Source organism: Peromyscus maniculatus, chromosome 4, assembly GCF_049852395.1.
Source record: "Peromyscus maniculatus bairdii isolate BWxNUB_F1_BW_parent chromosome 4, HU_Pman_BW_mat_3.1, whole genome shotgun sequence".
Lineage (NCBI taxonomy): Eukaryota > Metazoa > Chordata > Mammalia > Rodentia > Cricetidae > Peromyscus > Peromyscus maniculatus.
The window spans coordinates 63117490-63136007 of record NC_134855.1 but is presented as its reverse complement, the minus strand read 5'-3'; the positions used below and the strand labels follow the sequence as shown (position 1 = coordinate 63136007).

General features: G+C 36.4%; 2 protein-coding genes across 2 annotated transcripts; one reads left to right on the top strand and one right to left on the bottom strand.

The window, feature by feature from the left end:
* Nucleotides 1-1206: 1206 nt before the first annotated feature.
* Nucleotides 1207-2124, top strand: Or9g1 (olfactory receptor family 9 subfamily G member 1). Its single transcript, XM_016008028.3, has one exon. It carries the CDS (start codon nt 1207-1209, stop codon nt 2122-2124), a length of 918 nt encoding a protein of 305 aa, XP_015863514.2.
* A 10209-nt stretch (nt 2125-12333) lies between these two features.
* On the bottom strand, nt 12334-13400 carry LOC102917799 (olfactory receptor 9G4-like). The gene has a single exon (XM_006989676.3). The coding sequence runs from the start codon at nt 13386-13388 to the stop codon at nt 12450-12452; it is 939 nt and encodes a 312-aa protein (XP_006989738.2). The 5' UTR covers nt 13389-13400; the 3' UTR covers nt 12334-12449.
* Between the last annotated feature and the right edge of the window lie 5118 nt (nt 13401-18518).

Genomic DNA, 18518 nt, shown 5'->3' with positions numbered 1-18518 from the left:
CCATGTTGACTCAACTCAGGTGAACACAAAGGTATGTGATTGCATGTAGACCTCCAAAATAATACAGGTTAAAAATAACAACAGTGACTTCATGGAGGAGGCATATGTTAGAGCAGTGGAAAACTGGCTAGATAGTGGGTACATTTTGGTAACTAATCAGAGGCAGTGTGAAGCTAGAGCTCAGTAGAGAATATGACTGAATGATTTTCTGCAATGGGAAATAATGCCTCACTCCTCAGTGTAGAAAGTGGGAAAGAGACAATGCACAAAACTGCCCTTTCATCGCATTCTCAGATGACCTCCTATTAAGGATATTAAGTTGCATTTGAACTCAAGTACCTAAAGTGTATGGAAGAAACACAATCAAGAAATATAGCAATAAAAATCCTTCACATGGGGCTGGAGAGATGGCTCAGAGGTTAAGAGCACTGACTGCTCTTCCAGAGGTCATGAGTTCAATTCCCAGCACCCACATGGTGGCTCACAACCATCTGTAATGAGATCTGGCACCCTCTCCTGTATACATAATAAATAAATAAATCTTAAAAAAAAAAAATCCTTCACATGTGTTGAGCATTTAAAGTCATCAGGATGTATTCACCAAGGACTGATGGGAATGTGAAGGAGAGGAGTTGACTCATGTGTCTCTTTAAAATTGAAAAGTTGGCATAATGATACTAAGAGGATGCAGTAAAAGGAGGAGAAAAGCAACGCAGGAAGCTATGAGAAGCCAGTGATCTGACAAACAGTTTGGTTTCCAGGAGAAAGTAGAGAAAACCATGTCAAATACTATAAAAATCAAGTCAGAGGAGACTCAAATGTAATTATGTATTTAGCCACATGAGGCCACTGCATTTGTAGTAAAGTAAGATTCTGATAGCCTTCATGCTCCATCACATCTTTGTGTATTTTACTCAGAAATAAATCTGATTGTTAAGACTGATATTTAATAACATGAATATGAGTTGAGTGTAAACTACTCATCTAGGTTTTAATGACCATAGACACGAAAAAACATTTTCCAGAAGTTTTATTTGCCTACTAAATAAAAATTATTTCTAAATGAACCCTTAGAGTGTTGCATCTGAGATTTCCATGATTACCAGGAGGAATAGTCTGATTTACCCTTTTGCTAATTTTTTTTTCAGCGCAGTCATTAGAAAACATTCTCCTTTTTTGTCTGCTAAGGTGAAAATCTTTATATCCATGGAGAGGAGCAACCACACAGTGTCTGAGTTCATCCTCTTGGGATTCACCTCTGACCCTGTCATGCAACTGGTCCTGTTTGTGATGTTTCTCATCATGTACACATTGACTGTGTTAGGAAACAGCATTCTCATTGTGTTGATCTGCAATGACTCCAGACTGCATACACCCATGTATTTCTTCATTGGAAATCTGTCTTTTCTTGATCTCTGGTTGTCCACTGTCTACACTCCAAAGATCCTAGTGATCTGTATCTCTGAAGACAAGAGCATCTCCTTTGCTGGCTGTGTGGCTCAGTTTTTCTTCTCAGCTGGATTGGACTATAGTGAGTGTTACCTGCTGGCTGCTATGGCGTATGACCGCTATGTAGCCATCTCAAAGCCATTGCTTTATTCTCAGGCCATGTCCATCAAACTATGTGCATTTTTTGTAGCAGCCTCTTACATGGGTGGCTTTATTAACTCTTCCATCATCACCAAGAAAACTTTTACCTTTGACTTCTGTAACGACAATGTCATTGATGACTTTTTCTGTGATTTGCTTCCCTTGGTGCAGCTGGCTTGTGGTGGGAAGGATGGATACCAGGCCCTGATGTACTTCCTCCTGACCTCCAATGTCATGACGCCCATTGCCCTAATCCTGGCCTCCTATCTCTTCATCATTGGCACCATCCTGAGAATCAGATCTACCCAGGGCCGCCTCAAGGCCTTCTCCACCTGTTCCTCCCACCTCATCTCTGTGACCTTGTACTATGGCTCAATTCTTTACATCTACTCTCGCCCCCGCACCAACTATTCTTTAGATACAGACAAAATTGTTTCAACATTTTACACAGTGGTTTTCCCCATGTTAAATCCTTTGATATACAGCTTGAGGAATAAGGATGTGAAAGAGGCTCTGAATAAACTCTTTAAGTAAATCAAGACCATTCCCTTATGAGAAGCACTGAGACCATGAAATGTGCTTACATGAGTTTTGGTAAGGATGCTGCTGATCTCACCCGCAATATAAGTATTCCCACCATTCCTGTATGACATTTCAGGAGACCTACTACAGAAAGTAGGTTAATGTATGTGATAATACTTAATTATAAAATATGCAGGCTTGTGTTGTTGTCACATTATCTTAGACTACAAACAAAACAGTGCATTATCAAACATTCATTGTCCAGCTTTGAAGAGTGACAGCTCACTACTGTAGCAGAAAATCTGGTTGATTAGTACATGGAGAACAGTATGCACACAATTATTTGCCCTGAATGAGAACAATGTATTGAGTTAATTTCACTATTTTCCTATGACTAGAAACCAGTGTTTCTAATATATTCATTTACCTTGCCATATGAGCAAAACTAGAAAATTTACCATTCTAGAGGCAAATGACGTGTTCCAAAACTAAAACTAAAATAGCAAATGTATTCTTAAAAGTATCTGTATCAGAAACCCATATGCGCCCCCTGCCTTGGAGTCAGGGTTTCTCAATATACCATGTACAAAGACTTGGTTCTAATCACTTGAGAAACAAGTAAGTTCCCTTCTCTAAATACGGATCAGAAAATATTCAGATACTGTAAGCATGGCTGAGCAAGATGTATGCTCATTTTCTTTCTATACGGAAAAAGAACCTTGGCTCCAGTACCATTTATAAACCATAATAAATCTAAGAACACAGAAAGATAAGTATAGCCAAACTGTGATTGAGTTCATGGCACTAACTTTTTAGAACACATCTAAGACTATGGCAAGCTCCTTCATGCTTTATGTGAAATGTTTATAACCTTGAAGTAGTCAGAGGAATCTTCTACACTGATTTGAAATTTTAGGATAAACTCTTCAGGGAATTTGCTTGTTCAAGTGGCAAAGTTTAAATTCTTAATATAACTGGATTCCATAGCTGTACTTCAGACATACAAGTTTTTATAAACTACATATTTTAGAATTTACTTTTTCCTTTCTATTTTCATATAGTGATGGATTTCATAGGAACATTTTCATGGAACCCTATAAATGGTTGTGACCACATTTTTAAAGAAATTATTTCTTTTATTTCTTGAGATTATAATATATTTACATCATTTCTCCACATCTGCTTTTCTTCCTCCATGTCTCCCATGTACCTATCCTCACTCTCTTTCAAATTCATGGTCTTGTTTTTCCATTAATAGTAACATACATACATATAAATATGTATTCTTAAATACCTAAATGCAAAATGCTCACACTGTATATTGCGTGTGTGTGTGTGTGTGTGTGTGTGTGTGTGTGTGTGTGTGTGTTTTAAGGGTTGACCATTTAATACTGGATAACTAATTGGTGTCGGTGTGTTCTTCCCTAGGAAAGACTATTTCTCTTGCTCACAGCATACCTTAGTTGCCTGTAGTTCTTTGTGTAGAGTTGAGGTCCCATGAGCCTCCCCTTTTCCATTTAACGTGCCTATTGTTATTGCCGTTGCTCAGCTCATGTTTTATTTATACAAATTTGTGTGGTATGTTATAATTGAGTTCATTTATAAAATATTTAATGTAATAAACATTTTTAAAGGACACATGTCTTTAGGTAGAGTCACTATGCCATAAGTCTCTTGAACGTAAACATTCTACTAGAAAACTGAGTTGGTTGTTATATTTATTTGCATTTCTCATAGAAATAAGACCAGTATGATATCTGTGTGGTGCACAGGCTCATATGAAGGCTGGCACCATATATCTTCCATGTAGCTGAGCAGGCTAGAGACAAGAGCATTTTGTACTCCACAGGAAGTTCAGAGCAGTGACTCTCACAGTTCCCCATCATTTGCACTGTTGGGAATTCTTTTTACTTGGGCCTTCAACTGACTAGTTATCTCATTTAAAATTGTCTTGCCAAATACTTTTCTCTAAAATTCATTTCTAAAATTAAGACTGGGTCAATTTATTTCATTGGGTTTTGGTAAGAGGCAGTCAGCCAAAACTGTGTGCACTAAGCTTAGCTCTCCCTTTTCTTCCTTCTCCCAGGGAACATTAATCTATTTACAATAATATGCCTGAATATACTTGTGAAATTCAAGTGAGCACGCACGTGCACAGACACATACACACACAAGGAGAAGTGCTATAAGTTTTCTATAATCTTCCTTCTTAATAAAGTCACTTTGGAGAGACTTATTCCTTTGCTTATTAATTAGTTAATTACCTAACCTTCTGCAAACATTTATGAAGTAGTACTTTATTACTAAGTACAGTGCAGGGGATTATGGCAGGCCTCAGATACATATACAGTAAACAAAACCAACACAGGCTCAGTCATCGTGTGGCTTATGGTTTGGAAACTATTTTGGAAGCATAAAATTGCCAGTATATAAAATTTCATAATGTGGGATGTGATAAAAGTAAAAAAAAAAAAAGGAGGGGGAAGAGTTCTAATGGGTTTTGATTTATTCAGTAGCTATAAAGCCAGATTCTCAGATGTCAGTGAATACAAAATTAAAGCATGAATAAAACATGAATAAAAAAAATTAAAAATCATTAACATGACTTTCTCTGTCCATTTATTTAAAACCATTATAAGATTAGTATTTTCATTCTCATTAATGTCCATTCTGTTTAAACTGTGTAGTCAGAGAGTGATACCAAATAAAATTCCAGGTATCCAATGAATGAAAATCCCCAAAATGATACTCTAGGTATCCAATAAAATAACTCCCCAACTAGCGAGGTTGACTGCTGTGGAGCAGAGAAGTAGAGTTGGGAGAGCTCCCAAGTCTTTTGAATGTTTTTTTTTTTCCTTACAGTCTCAACATAACCACAACAAAAGCAGGGTTTAGTTCATGAACACACATTACAAAGCATCTACTTAATGCTTTCTCCCCAGTCCTCCAAATTAAGCCCTCTTGCATTGCAAATCTGAGTCTCTATGAAAAAACAAGCATGGTAGAAAGCTATTGACAATGTGCCCAGCACTCTCAGGACCTTCATTCTTCCAGTCCAGGCAAAGTCAGACAACGTCATCATGTCAATGGAGCTCCAGTTATTCTTTTTAAGAATTATGTCTTTGTTCTTGAGATTGCAGGATAATTGCATCGTTTTCCTCTTCCCTTTCCTCCCTTCGAAGCTTCCTCATCAGCCCTCCATGCTCTCTTCACATTTGTGTTCTCTTTTTCCATTAATTTATTCTTAAACAGACTCACTGTGCATTTTAGTTCTTGAACTTTTTTTATTTATTTTTTACTTACCTTTTGAAATTATACTGTAATTACAACATTTCTCCTTTCCTTTTTCTCCTTTAAGGAAATGCCGTACCTCTGCACTTTCATTTTACTCAATAACACATTGCTTAAACATTTTTATATTGTTCTTCATAGGCTTTATGTCAATGAATTGCTTGAGATATGACTGAGATAAGATCTATAAACAATATATAATATCACTATCCTTTTTATTATGACTTCAGAATGGGAACTTAGTAGACAGAACCTAGATTTTATTATGCACAGTGCTTTGTGCAGGCTACATTAGGTTTGGGGTTCCTCTGGTGTACAATGCAAGAACTGATTATATTTGTCTTGTGAAAGAGTATGGGGATCATCAAATGTTCTACATTTTCTCCTTATTTAAATCACTTGACATGGATAGGGATGTACCAGGTAACATAATTTGAAAGAGCATATTACACACACACACACACACACACACACACACGCACGCACGCACGCACGCACGCACACACGCACCCACAACACACACACACACAAACGCATATCAAAGCCAGCATAAACAACAGTAAGAGGAGCAATATGGATGCCAGCAGTAAGAGGTGGTGGTGATGATGTAGATTTTCCCTGCCCATAGACACCTGATTCTGCATCACAGAAAGCAGGGTAGGTATGAGTAACAAATTGTGGGCTGGAGAAGAAAGCTGAAATTTGGGATATTACTGTGAATTTTAATCCATTCTCAAGTTGCTATAAGAGTCTGAGGTTGGGAAGAAGAAATACTGATTATTTTATAACACAGTCAGAATAAATAAAATCTTCTCTGTCCTTCCTCCTCATCGCCCACCTCACTCAGTTTCATCTACAGAGGTAGACATATCCCAGCCTTCATCTCTACAGAGGTTTTACTGAATTTTTCCTGTGATATGAACACCATTCACACACTGAAAAACAACAAAAAGGAGTGTTTTCCTTGGCCCCCATTTCTACATTTTCCATTAATAACTTTGTACCCTTGACCCACTTGTTCTGAGTAGCTCTAAATTCTGTCACTTCGTATGGATCCTGGGCCATCATAAGGATTTCTGTGATGGTCTCTGCTTCTTGCTTTACATTAACCCTTCTTCCATTATAATTGTCTTTGGACAGAGGATATATATATATATTTTTTTTCTTTTTTGTGCTTGCTTGAGTGAAAGTGAACATTTTTTAAGACAAGGTGCAAAATGTTCTGGGGTTTCACAGGTGAGCATTTTTTTTCTAGAAATACATTTTGTTCCTCTGTTTTCATAACTAGTATACAAATCCTTGTATATTACTTCAGAATTATAAATTCCCCCTTTTCAGAAACTTCCATTGCATCTGACCTTTCAACATTGGTAATTTTCATGCCAACAATTAGGAAGTAGAAATCAAGATAATTGTGCTTTAGTCAGGACATCCATATTCATATCCATACTCCTAGGTAGGGTTAAAAATATGCTATAATAGATGCATTCTTCCATTATAATCATGGAGCCATGTATTCAGACAAAACAACATTCTGTATCAATATCATTACCTGATTGATATGATGTATGGTAATGCTGATTTGTCATTCCCAGAGATTAATGTCAGCTTAACCTAAGTTGGAGCATTGTTTTAGTTTATATTTTTCTTCTAGGAAATATTGAAGTAGATAACATCCATTAACAATGGAAATATTTGTTTTTATAAGAAAATCATCACTTAGATTTCTTCATCTATTTTATTACTCAGAGAGTACCAGATCCTGGATCTATTGACATACATGTCTACACAACAAAATATTTACTTGCCACCTAGAGTTTCTGACATATGTAGATGCTGATATCATCTTCTCTCTGACATTTATGCATTGAACTCAGATTTTCACAGCTCTAGAAGCCAGTTCCACTCTGATTATCCTATGGCAGTGCTTTACAGCAATGTAACTGAAGCTATAGCATTTCCAAAAATTGCAATAGGAAGAGAATAATATGTCCAATAAGCTCTTCTTTAAACTTCTCCTTTAGTTTTTGAGAAATTTATATGTGAACTCAATGAATATGATCCTATCTATCCCAATCTCTCTCTTCTGCTCCCTCCATACACCCCTCCTAACTCTATGCCTTTTTTGAACAATGCGTTAAGTCCAGATTGTGCTATTCAGTGTACAAGGATGTAAGGCCATTCATTGGAGCATGAAAAACCTACCAGTGGCCACATTCTCAAGAAAAAAGTGACTGCCTCCCCAGTAACTATCCACTGTCAAAAGCTCCTCAGCAAGGCACGGGGCCTGAAGATCATCGATCATCTACCCTATCAAAACACTTGACATGAATTTTTTTTTTGAAGAAGAAAATGCCTATGAACACAACAATATCCATCACAGCAAGAAGTCCAGAAAGATGCAATAATGTCATATATTCTGGAGATAACAAACAGCCATCTACTTGGACTTTAGAGAATTCAATTGGAGGTAATTTATACTTAGTACTATAAACCTAGCCCACTAACTGTAGCTGGTGAGCCGATGAACCTACGACTGCCACTTCCCTAAAGCAGTATAATTTCTAACTGCATTATAAATACTTAATCTTATACCCAGAGATAAGTGTAGCTCTTGGTCTTCCCCAAAGAAGCTTCCTTTGTAGCAGACAGAGAAGATTACAGAAATCCACAAGTGGTCAAAAGACAGAGAACAACTGATCTTGGGGTGTTTGTCCCCAACTGATACATCTACAATATAAGCTCTACATCAAAGGTTCAGAGAGCATTGTGGAAGAGGAAATGGAAAGATTATAAGAGCCAGCAGACAAAGATCTATGTAGGGCAGCCAAGCTGTGCCTAATATGGTTGCCTAATAAGGTCCAAAAAATGACAGTAATAATAGACATGTGGATGGGGGAAAGCTCACAAGAACTTAGCCCTAGATGAAAAGCTACACCCAGTCAATGGCTGCTGAGAGAAGGAGAATCAGTATTCTGCAAGGATAGGTCCCCGGATAGATATCATGTCCCAAGAGATCAGTCCTAATCCTGTGTAAATATGAGCAACACTAAATGAGCTCAGTAGATTGTATGTATTTATATAAAGCATATATATGAAACAATAGTAATTAAAGAAGAGGCCATAGCTTTGATAAGGAATGGTGGGGGTACACAGAAGGAATTGGAGGGAAGAGAGGAAAAAGGGAATGTAATGTAAATACAATACTTATATAAAATTCTCAAAAATAAAAATAGAAGAAAACAAAAATAAATGAACAAGCAAAGGCTCTATTCTATCAGCCTTGTGCTTAGTTCACTCTGGTCCTCACATGCTGAGAAAACGGCAAAAGTGTTGATCATGCTTAAATAAAGGGAACTGTATAAAACAACAAACATCAGTGGCTGTGCAATCTACGTTCCTTCCACCAGAACAGGAATATTCCCTTTTCTCTGTGGTGGCTCCCTAACTTTCCTTGTATCTTTCTTGAGCATAACTGTTTTAATGGCTGTAATAATTGCATTTTTTGTGATTTTAATATACATTATTGGCCATTTCTGTATCTTTTTTTTTCTTTTGGTAGTTTTGATTTGGTTGCTTGGCCCTCTTTTCATGAGGTTGTTAATTTCCTTGTCTCAATTCAGTTAACTCATCTTATGCTTCACTTCTGTCCCACTATCTGGTATTATTTTCTTAATTCCATTAACTGGAAATCCATTTGTATTCAGTTGCTTTATGTTGTTGTTGTTGTTGTTGCACATATGTATAACACCATCCTGGAGTGAAGATGCCACCAGATAAAAGCCAGGTCTACCATCTTCACCCATAGAAGCTCTTGAGAAATCAAGAAATACATTATAAAAAATAAATAAAGGCATGCAACACTGAGGCTTTTATCTTATTAACTTATGTATTGAAGCTTGGAAAAGTGCAGTTTTAAAGTAAGCAAAATAATTGTGGTAGTGTCAACTGTCTTAGTCACTGTTATATTGCTGTGAAGAGACACCAGGAGAACAAGTCCCTTTAAATCAACTGAGCAAAGCTCATGACAAGGCAACTCTTATAAAAGAAAGCATTTAATTTCATACTTGCTGACAGTTTCAGAGGCTTAGTCCATTATCATCATGGCAGGGAACAGGGCAGCAAGTAGGTATGGTGCTAGAAAAGTAGCTAAGGGCTCCATCCAGATCTGCAAGCAGAGACAGAACTGGGCCTAGCACAGGCTTTTGAAAGCTCAAAGCCCATCCCAAGTGACATAGTTCCTCCAACAAGGCCACACCTTCTAATCCTTTTAATCCTATCAAAAAATTCCACTTCATAGTGACTAACTATCCAACTATGTGAGCTTATGGGGGGAGCATTCTTATTCAAACCATCAAATTGACCGTGTCTCTTTGATGTAACACAGACAATTCTCTGACTTGTATGGACTGAGGAAATTGTTTTCTTTTCTACTCTATTCAAAGTCTTAATAGGCACAATTTTTTCAAATCAATGCTAAGCACTAATGGGTTGTTTTAAATACTACTGCTCTTAAAAAATGTAGTGATAAAATGACTCCTAAAGTGTGGTTGATATATTGTCCACCCCAATAAACTTATCTGGGGGTCAGAGAACAGAACAGCCACTATATTAAACATAGGTTTAGGTAGTGGTAGCACACGCCTTTAATCCTAGCATTCCAAAGGCAGAGATCTGTCTGGATCTCCATGAGTTCAAAGCCACACTGGAAACAGCCAGGCATGGTGACACACGCCTTTAATCCCAGGAAGTAATGGCAGGAAAGAGAAAGGTATATAAGGTATGAGGACCAGGAACTAGAGCCTTTTTAAGCTTTTAGCTTTTAGCAGCAGTTCAGCTGAGATCTTTTCGCATGAGGACACAGAGAATTCCAGTTTGAGGAAACAAGATCAGCTGAGGAACTGGCAAGGTGAGGTTGGCCATGGCTTGTTCTGTTTCTCTGATCTTTCAGCGTTCACCCAAACACCTGGCTTCGGGTTTGTTTTTATTAGTAAGACCTTTAGAAATCTGTCTACACTAAAGATATTCTGCTATACTCATAGATCGGTGCCGTATTCAGCCATCATCACAGGAGCTTCCCACGGCAGCAGATGGGAGCAAGCACAGAGACAGTTTGTGCAGGGGCAGTGGGGAAGGGAGACCTTGAGACACACATCTCTAAATGGGAAGTCCCCATCAAATCCCTGCCTTCAGAGTTAAGGGAATCTCCCAGAAGAGGAGGAGGAAAATGTAAGAGTCAGAGAGGATGGAGTAGATCAGGAGAACACGTTCCTATAAGTGAACTGAACAAAGCTCATTTGAACTCACAAAGACTGAAGCAGCAAACACAGGGCCTGCACAGGTCGGCACTAGATCTGCTGCATGTATATTATAGTTTTCAGTTCAGTGTTTTTATGGGACTCCTGAGTGGGTGAATGAATGGGTCTCTGGTTCTTGTGCCTTCCCCTTGGACTTTTTCCCATTAGTTTGCCTTGTCCAACTTAGATATGAAGTTTAATGTTTTATCTTATTATATTTTATTATTACCTTAAAAGCCTGTTCTTTTCTAATGAGACACAGAAAAGGAGTGGATTTGGATGGGAAGGGCAGTGGGGAGGACCTGGGAATTGTAATTAAGATAAATTATATATACTGTATGTGTGTGTGTGTGTATTATAAGAAAAAATATTTTCAATAAAAGCGAAGTAATGATAATACATTAAATAAGGATGTTACTTGTATCATTATCATTTGTATTATTGTTATACGTCAGACTACAATGTGAACTGTTCAATACGATGTCTAATGAGTAATAATATACCTTTGAAAAAGAATCAAGGTCTATTACAAAGAGTGGGAGGATGTAATATTTCATTTCTAAAACACCAACTGAAAATTAATTGCATAACATAATAAGGTCATTCTTAAAACACCAATTTTCTTTTCAATAGTGAAGTTCCAACCTTGAGTTTTAGGCTCTTCACCTGCAAAGTATAAATTTTTAAATATTTCAATTACACTGTTTAAAAGAACCTAAAATATCAACTATCTAAACTATGACATTTAACTGTGAGTTGACATAAAATACTTGGAGAAATAAAACAACCATGGAGAACAGGATACAGCTCAATATTTGTTACCTTATTTAAGCCTTTTCCACTCAATTATAATGTTTTATTTCAATGGGACTTACACTGAAGTAAATCATAAATATTAATATTTATACCCTTAGGTTAAAGTGAAACCCTAAATATGTGTTTTTGATCTTAGGCTTAGAATATTTTGATTTTTAATATTTATTTAAAGGTTTTTTTTGCTTTCAATTATGTGTAGATTGTCTGTGTTTTGTGTGGGTATATGTACTTGTTTACATGTGCTTATAGAGGCCAGAGGCATCAGATGCCCCTGGACCTTAAATTATAGGCAATTGTGAATCACTCACTGTGGCTACTGGCAACTGACCTCTGGTCATCTGCAAGGGCAACATATACTCTAATCTGAGTCATGTCTCTAGCCCTTTATTTTTATTTAACCCAAAATATATCTTAATAACATTTGTATTAATATCCTAGTACAGAAAATAGAAGTTTTACACAAATATATTTTATGAATATTTAATCACACTTATAGGAAGAAATTTAAGAGACATCTTACTAAGAATACTAATTTATAAAATGTTGAACAAATTTTTAGCAATCTAATGATTTTGTATCTTTTCCATATTTGATACAGTTCATTTACAAAACTTCAAAGTCAAACTAAGTGAGGGAAAACAATTCACCTCTTTCTATTTCATTCTTTTCTCATGATCATTCTGACCAAATTGAGGGGAAGGGGTAGTATTGTATTAAAGTTAGTATTGAAATACACAAGAATATTACACTGAAAAACTCATTGTTATGTATTTGGAAAAGTTTAGCAAGAATATGTTAATCATAATTGAGAAGAAGGTTGTTAAGGGTCTCATAGCTCTTAGTACATTATTTCAACTTTAACTATGATCGAAACACATATAAACATGTCTCCAAGTCAGTTTTTAAACAGCCATAATACACAAAAGGCAGCCTTCATGTATGTTGTTGTATAGTCTGTATCAGCTTCTTAAAGGCTTCTTTAACATCTTTGTTTCTCAGGCTATAGATGAAAGGGTTGAGTAATGGATTGATGATGGTATAGAACATGGCAGCCACTTTGTCTCTCTCCAACGAGTAGTTGGAACTAGGCCTTGAGTACATGAAGAGCAAGGATCCATAGAAGAGGGTGACAGAGACCAGGTGAGAGGCACAAGTAGAGAATGCCTTGCGTCTTCCTGAGGCTGAGCGGATCCTCAAGATAGCCAGGAGGATGTTGAAGTAGGAAATGAGGATGGCAAGAATGCTAGAGAGCACAGTGAAGCCCACCATACTAGAAAGGATTTTCACATAGACACGAGTGTCTGTACAGGACATTTTTACCAATGGAAGCACATCACAGAAAAAGTGATCAATAACATTCTTACCACAGAAACGTAACCTGAATGTGTTGGCAGTATGGGCTATTGCATTTAAAAACCCTCCTACATAGGATCCAACCACTAGCCCAGTACAGAGAGAAGTGGACATGATGCTTGAATAAAGCAACGGGCTACAAATTGCAGCATGGCGGTCATAGGCCATGGCAGCCAGCAGGTAGCACTCAGTGTAGGCTGCTACACAGGAAAAGAAAAACTGAGCCCCACAGCCAGCCAAAGAGATACGCTTGTCTTCTGAGATACAATTGACCAAGATTTTAGGTATGTACACAGAATTATACCAGAAGTCCAAAAAAGATAGACCTCCTATAAAAAAGTACATGGGTGTATGCAGCCTAGAATCAATACGAATTAGGATAATCAGGGTCATGTTCCCTGACAAGGTCATCAAGTAGATGGTTAAAAATATTCCGAATAGGATCAGCTGCAAGTGAGGGTCTTCTGAGAAGCCCAGGAGGATGAATTCAGTAAGGATGGTGCGGTTGTCCACTTCCATGTCCACAGAGGGAAAAGCCAGGGTAGGAAGATGAAGGGAATGCACAGTTTAGAGATAATCCTAATAAGAGATTAAAAGAAATAAGCAATCAACAATTATTGAACCTGAATAACATGGTGTGATAAAAACATAGATTAGTGATACCATCAATTAAGAGAAATGAACAATGAATCCATAAAATCAACAAAGACCGGGAGGTTTATAGATGTTTAATCCTTTAAATAATTACATAGTATCACAGAACTGTGAGGTTTCAGACTGTGACTGTAGAAGACTCCTGGAATTAGAGTAATAACCCAGATTTTAAATTAGAAATTTTCCAGGTTTCATTTCTAAACTACATCACTCAGAGCCAGGCCCTTATCAAAAAGATAAGACACAGAAAGCTCATGAACATTCTTTACAATTTTCTGACACGTTGTCAGACTGAGTACAGAGGAAATACAAGAAAATATTCAATAACTGTATGTGATCATGAGCATATTTAAAGGAAGTATTCAATAAATTATTATATTCATTTTATAAAGTAAAAAAATTAAATACATAAGTGAAATAAATGACACCTTTTGCATTTAATCAAAAAGACAGATTTTTAACTGTGTTGATTATTAGTCTAAGATCTCTGCCTTGTGTACTGCTATTACCTAAGATATTAGACATTTTCTATTAAATTTAAAAACCTTCAATCATCTTTCCATAAACTAGTGAGAACATCTTATATGCTAGGCATTGTGATGACATTTTTATGAGCATCAGTATATATATATATATATATATATATATATATATATATATATATATATGTGTGTGTGTGTGTGTGTGTGTGTGTGTATGTATGTAATCTTTCAAACTTCAAGTACAAAGAGAAAAAAGTGTTTATTACTATGTTCTAGTCATGACCCCAAGTGCCACCTCCCACCACTTTAAAACTTGCCCTAGCTTTATAAGGAGCATGACAAGCCTGTTGCATCAGTTGATAAAAGGGAAGCACAGATTAAGCAGGATGTCCACAGTGATCGTGCTCTGTTGAGCAGCTCAGTTCATAATTAACTCAAAAATCTCCATTTTCCAATGTTTCCCAGTTCCCAGCAAGGGAAAAACTCATTTTCTCCAATGGTGCCTCACTAGAAATGCAAACCACACTTAAGAGAGGCTCCATGTCCATAGTAGATGGCCAGCATAAAACAAAGTCAAGGTTATTTTTGGAGATGTTTTGTCTCATGCTATGTTTGGGTATTTTTTCTACTTTGTCTTTTGCGTGTCTGTTATTGATTCTGACTCTGTTCTTACAGTGTATGTCTGTCCATCTGCTTGTCTGCATATTTATGTGTTTCTTGTGATTTTATTTTTTTTATTTGTTTTCATTTCTCTTTTTGTCTATTTAGTTTGTTCTATTTATTTGTTTGTCTATTTTCTAAAGAAAATAATAAAGAAGGTATAAAATCATATGTGTGATGAGGTGAAAAAGAACTGAGAAGAGATGAGGGAGGGGAAATTTTTTCAGAATGTATGTTATGGAAAAATTATTTTCAAGGAAAAAATAGGAAAGTATGTTTCCCAAATGTTAAGCCACTATCACTAATAGAAGAGAATGACTAGGTCTACCCTTCTCTTCCTCACTGAGATCATGCTAGAGCTGACTAACATTTACTTCTTTAATTACTAAAAATGTTTTAAAACTATTTATTTTAAAATTACTTTTTTCACTTTGCCTTAGGTTGTGTAGGAATATAAATATAACTGAGGCATTGTTGACACTGTGGATGCTCAACACGAGGAAGAGTCCAGTTTTTAATGTGAGGGCATCAAGAGACTTAAAATCTGTGTATTTCATATCTACAAATACCAAAAATCTCAAAAAAAGTTAAAAGACACATTTAATACAATGTTTTACCTAATTGTTTGAAAACAAGCAAAAAGTTTAAATGCACAAATGGAGTGATTTACTCCATTGTTTGAATGGGTAAAAAAAAATGCAACAGGACAGTATTGTATTCTTTGTCATGGTGTTTGCCTCCATAGTGTGGTAAATAAGACACTTTCTAACAATTATTTCTATAATGAATTGTTGGGCAATTGGTGTTATATCTTACATCTATCTCCTCAAACTGCTCTTTACTCTGAACCTAGGTCACACAATTCAAGGCAAAAATCTACTGGCTGATAGAGTCTCCCAAGCATACTGCACTATCCCATAACTAGAAAGAATAAAAATGAAGCTGAAGACTCATTCTCAAGGCCTTTAACCTACCAGGAATTGTTAATCAAGTGTCAGTTAAAGCGTTCTCAGGAAGCAATAGGCATAAATTCAGAAATTATCACACAAAGCCTCCAATTCAGAATAATCTATCAAGATATACCATACTTCACATAATATGGTTGATGAAGATATTATCCATAGGGAATGATTCAAAGGATAAGTTTTATTAAGAAATCTCTATCCCCATAGAATCACTTGCCTACTTTCTTCATTGGAGCCCCTCAAATTCAGTGGAAATAATGGGACCTTCTGGCACTTTAAAACCAGTACCAAGAAATGAAAACATCATATCTTGAATGTCTGGGAAGCAAACTGCAAAACAGTAACTAAATCCACAAGAATATCACAGATTCTGTCCTCTTAGTTTCCCCTGAGTAATGTGAATATTCATGGTATGACCTTAGACAAAATTTAAGGTTGTAGATAAGGAACACACATCTCACCAAATGAGATTTGGCTGAGAAGGAAGGTGTGCATTTGGGTATATAGAACAATCCATTTAGAGCCAAAACAGACCTATGCTAATTGTAGTCAAGGCCATAGAATGTCCACCTTGCTTTGTTAAGCTTGTTTATCTAAGCTTACCTCTGGTTAGAAAGGCCAGTTCCTGGAACTGACACCTTTCCTCTGCTCTCTGATGCATGTCCTGTGTCTATTGGACTCAATATACATATTTCCTCAATAGCCCTTTGAGATTTTATCCACATAGCAGTATAGGAACATATGCTTCTGCCTCCAAAGACTTAATTATAGTCTGTCAGTAATTTGAGGTTACATGGTTAATTAGGTTATGATGCATACTGCAACACATTTTAAAAGTTAACACAATGGCTGTGTGTTTCAATATAATCATTAAGTGTGTCTGAAAACAGACTCTTAAATTTTGAAAATTAAGCATGTCATGGATGTATTCTGTAAACTATATTTTTCTTTGACTTACACTCTTCTCAGTCTCCAGACTACAAAACATTGTCTTGTCCATCAAGAAACTCAGATCCATTGGTGGAGAGGAAGAGAAAAGAGAAATAAAGGAAGCAGGGGAGGGGAAGAGAATAAAGGAAAACTTGAAAATAGAGAACGAACTTCTGAAAACGGGGGGGAGGGGGAGGCAGCTGGTGTCCTGTTCAGTGCTAGGGGTGGCTCTGAGAATTTGGTCTGGGCAGATAGAGTCTAAGTTGAAGGATCCCATCAACCCTATTTTATAGTTAAAAAATATTAAATTAGCAAATGTGATTTATCAAAAGGTAATGCTCTCTAGCTTTTAAATTAATTCATAGATAATGCTGAAAATAAAAGAGATGAATTCATAAAATGTTTTTATGAGTAATTATTTCACCCATCATGAGTGTTCTTTGGGATATAGAGATTTGAATTCTCACTGTCTCTGACTACACTCTTTGACTGATGTATGTCTTCTTTTCTCTATTCTAGATAACTATATCTGCCCTTGATTCTTTACTTGAACTTTAGAGGACCTCTAAGTAGAAATATGTATTAAGATGCATCTATTGTCAATATAATTTGTTATGTAAAAGAATAAAAACCAGAAAAATATACATTATACTGGCTTCTTGGGGCACTTTTGTGAGGTATGTTCATGTTGTCCTATTTACTACAGGCCTGATTTCCCAGAGTCACAACTCCCACTGTATAGCAGGTAATATGAAAAGGACTTGTTACTTACAGATAGCAAGCAAAGTGTAATAGAGTCCTGGGATTCCTTGCAAAACAGTCCTCATGGGCTTAGGATGTCCATGCCAGGCATGTAGAACTTGTTCTCATACAACTCCTTCTAGAGCAGATGAGAGACTCTGAAAGTAAATTGCCTGGGGTTATATATATATATATATATATATATATGACCAACTGGGCTAGAGCATTGAAGGATAGACCATTGTTCCAAACAACTTCCAGAAAGAAACAGAAATGGATGGGGTAATCCTTCCTTCTTCAGGAAGCTGTATGCCCTGCATGTTTTATAATTAGTCTTGAGAACTACAGGTAAAGAAGTAGGGGTGATTAAGTGGGACAGGGCAAGGCTATCCTAAAATTGTCCTGAAGTCACATTATACATTTTTTAATATCCTCCCTTCTGATAAGTGGGTCAAATATCTTTAGAGCTAAATGTACCAGATTCATGTTCATGATTCTTTACCTGCACATTATTTGGAATAATTTACTTCACTACTGATGATGATTTGATAACAACATATATTAATCTCACTTATGGACTTAATAGTGCATGTGTAGCAAAAAGAAAAAAAAAGGAAAAAAATGTCTAATCAAACATTACTACCCAAATAATTTAAAGCACATATGCATGACACATAGTGCATAATAGAAAAAGGATAACTAACAGAGATTTTGAAATGCTAATTTATGCATTTCATACTTGTTAGAATAGCTGAAATACAAATGGCAAAGAAAAGAAGTGTTGGTGGGGGCTTGAAGGGCAGGGAAGCCCTGTAAACCAGTGATGGGAATACAAATTATAATCATTATGACAGTCAGTGTGAAGATTCCTCAAAATATTAAAATAAACTAAAAACAGCTCAACAGTCTCACTTTTGGCTATATGTTCAGTGTAAATAAAATCCATATCTCAATAGCTATTGGACTTTTGTGTTCATTTCAGCATCATCAGAAGAGCCCAGGTATGGGAAAACCCTGTGTCTATTGAACATTTTATTTAAGGCACAATACACACACACACACACACACACACACACACACACACACACACTTACTTCAGCTTTGTAAAAGTATTAAATCTTGTCAAATTTTCAGCAATACAGATTGCACTAGGGGATACATGCCATATGAATTTGTCTGGGTGCAAAAGGCACATACTGCATGAACTCAGATATGTA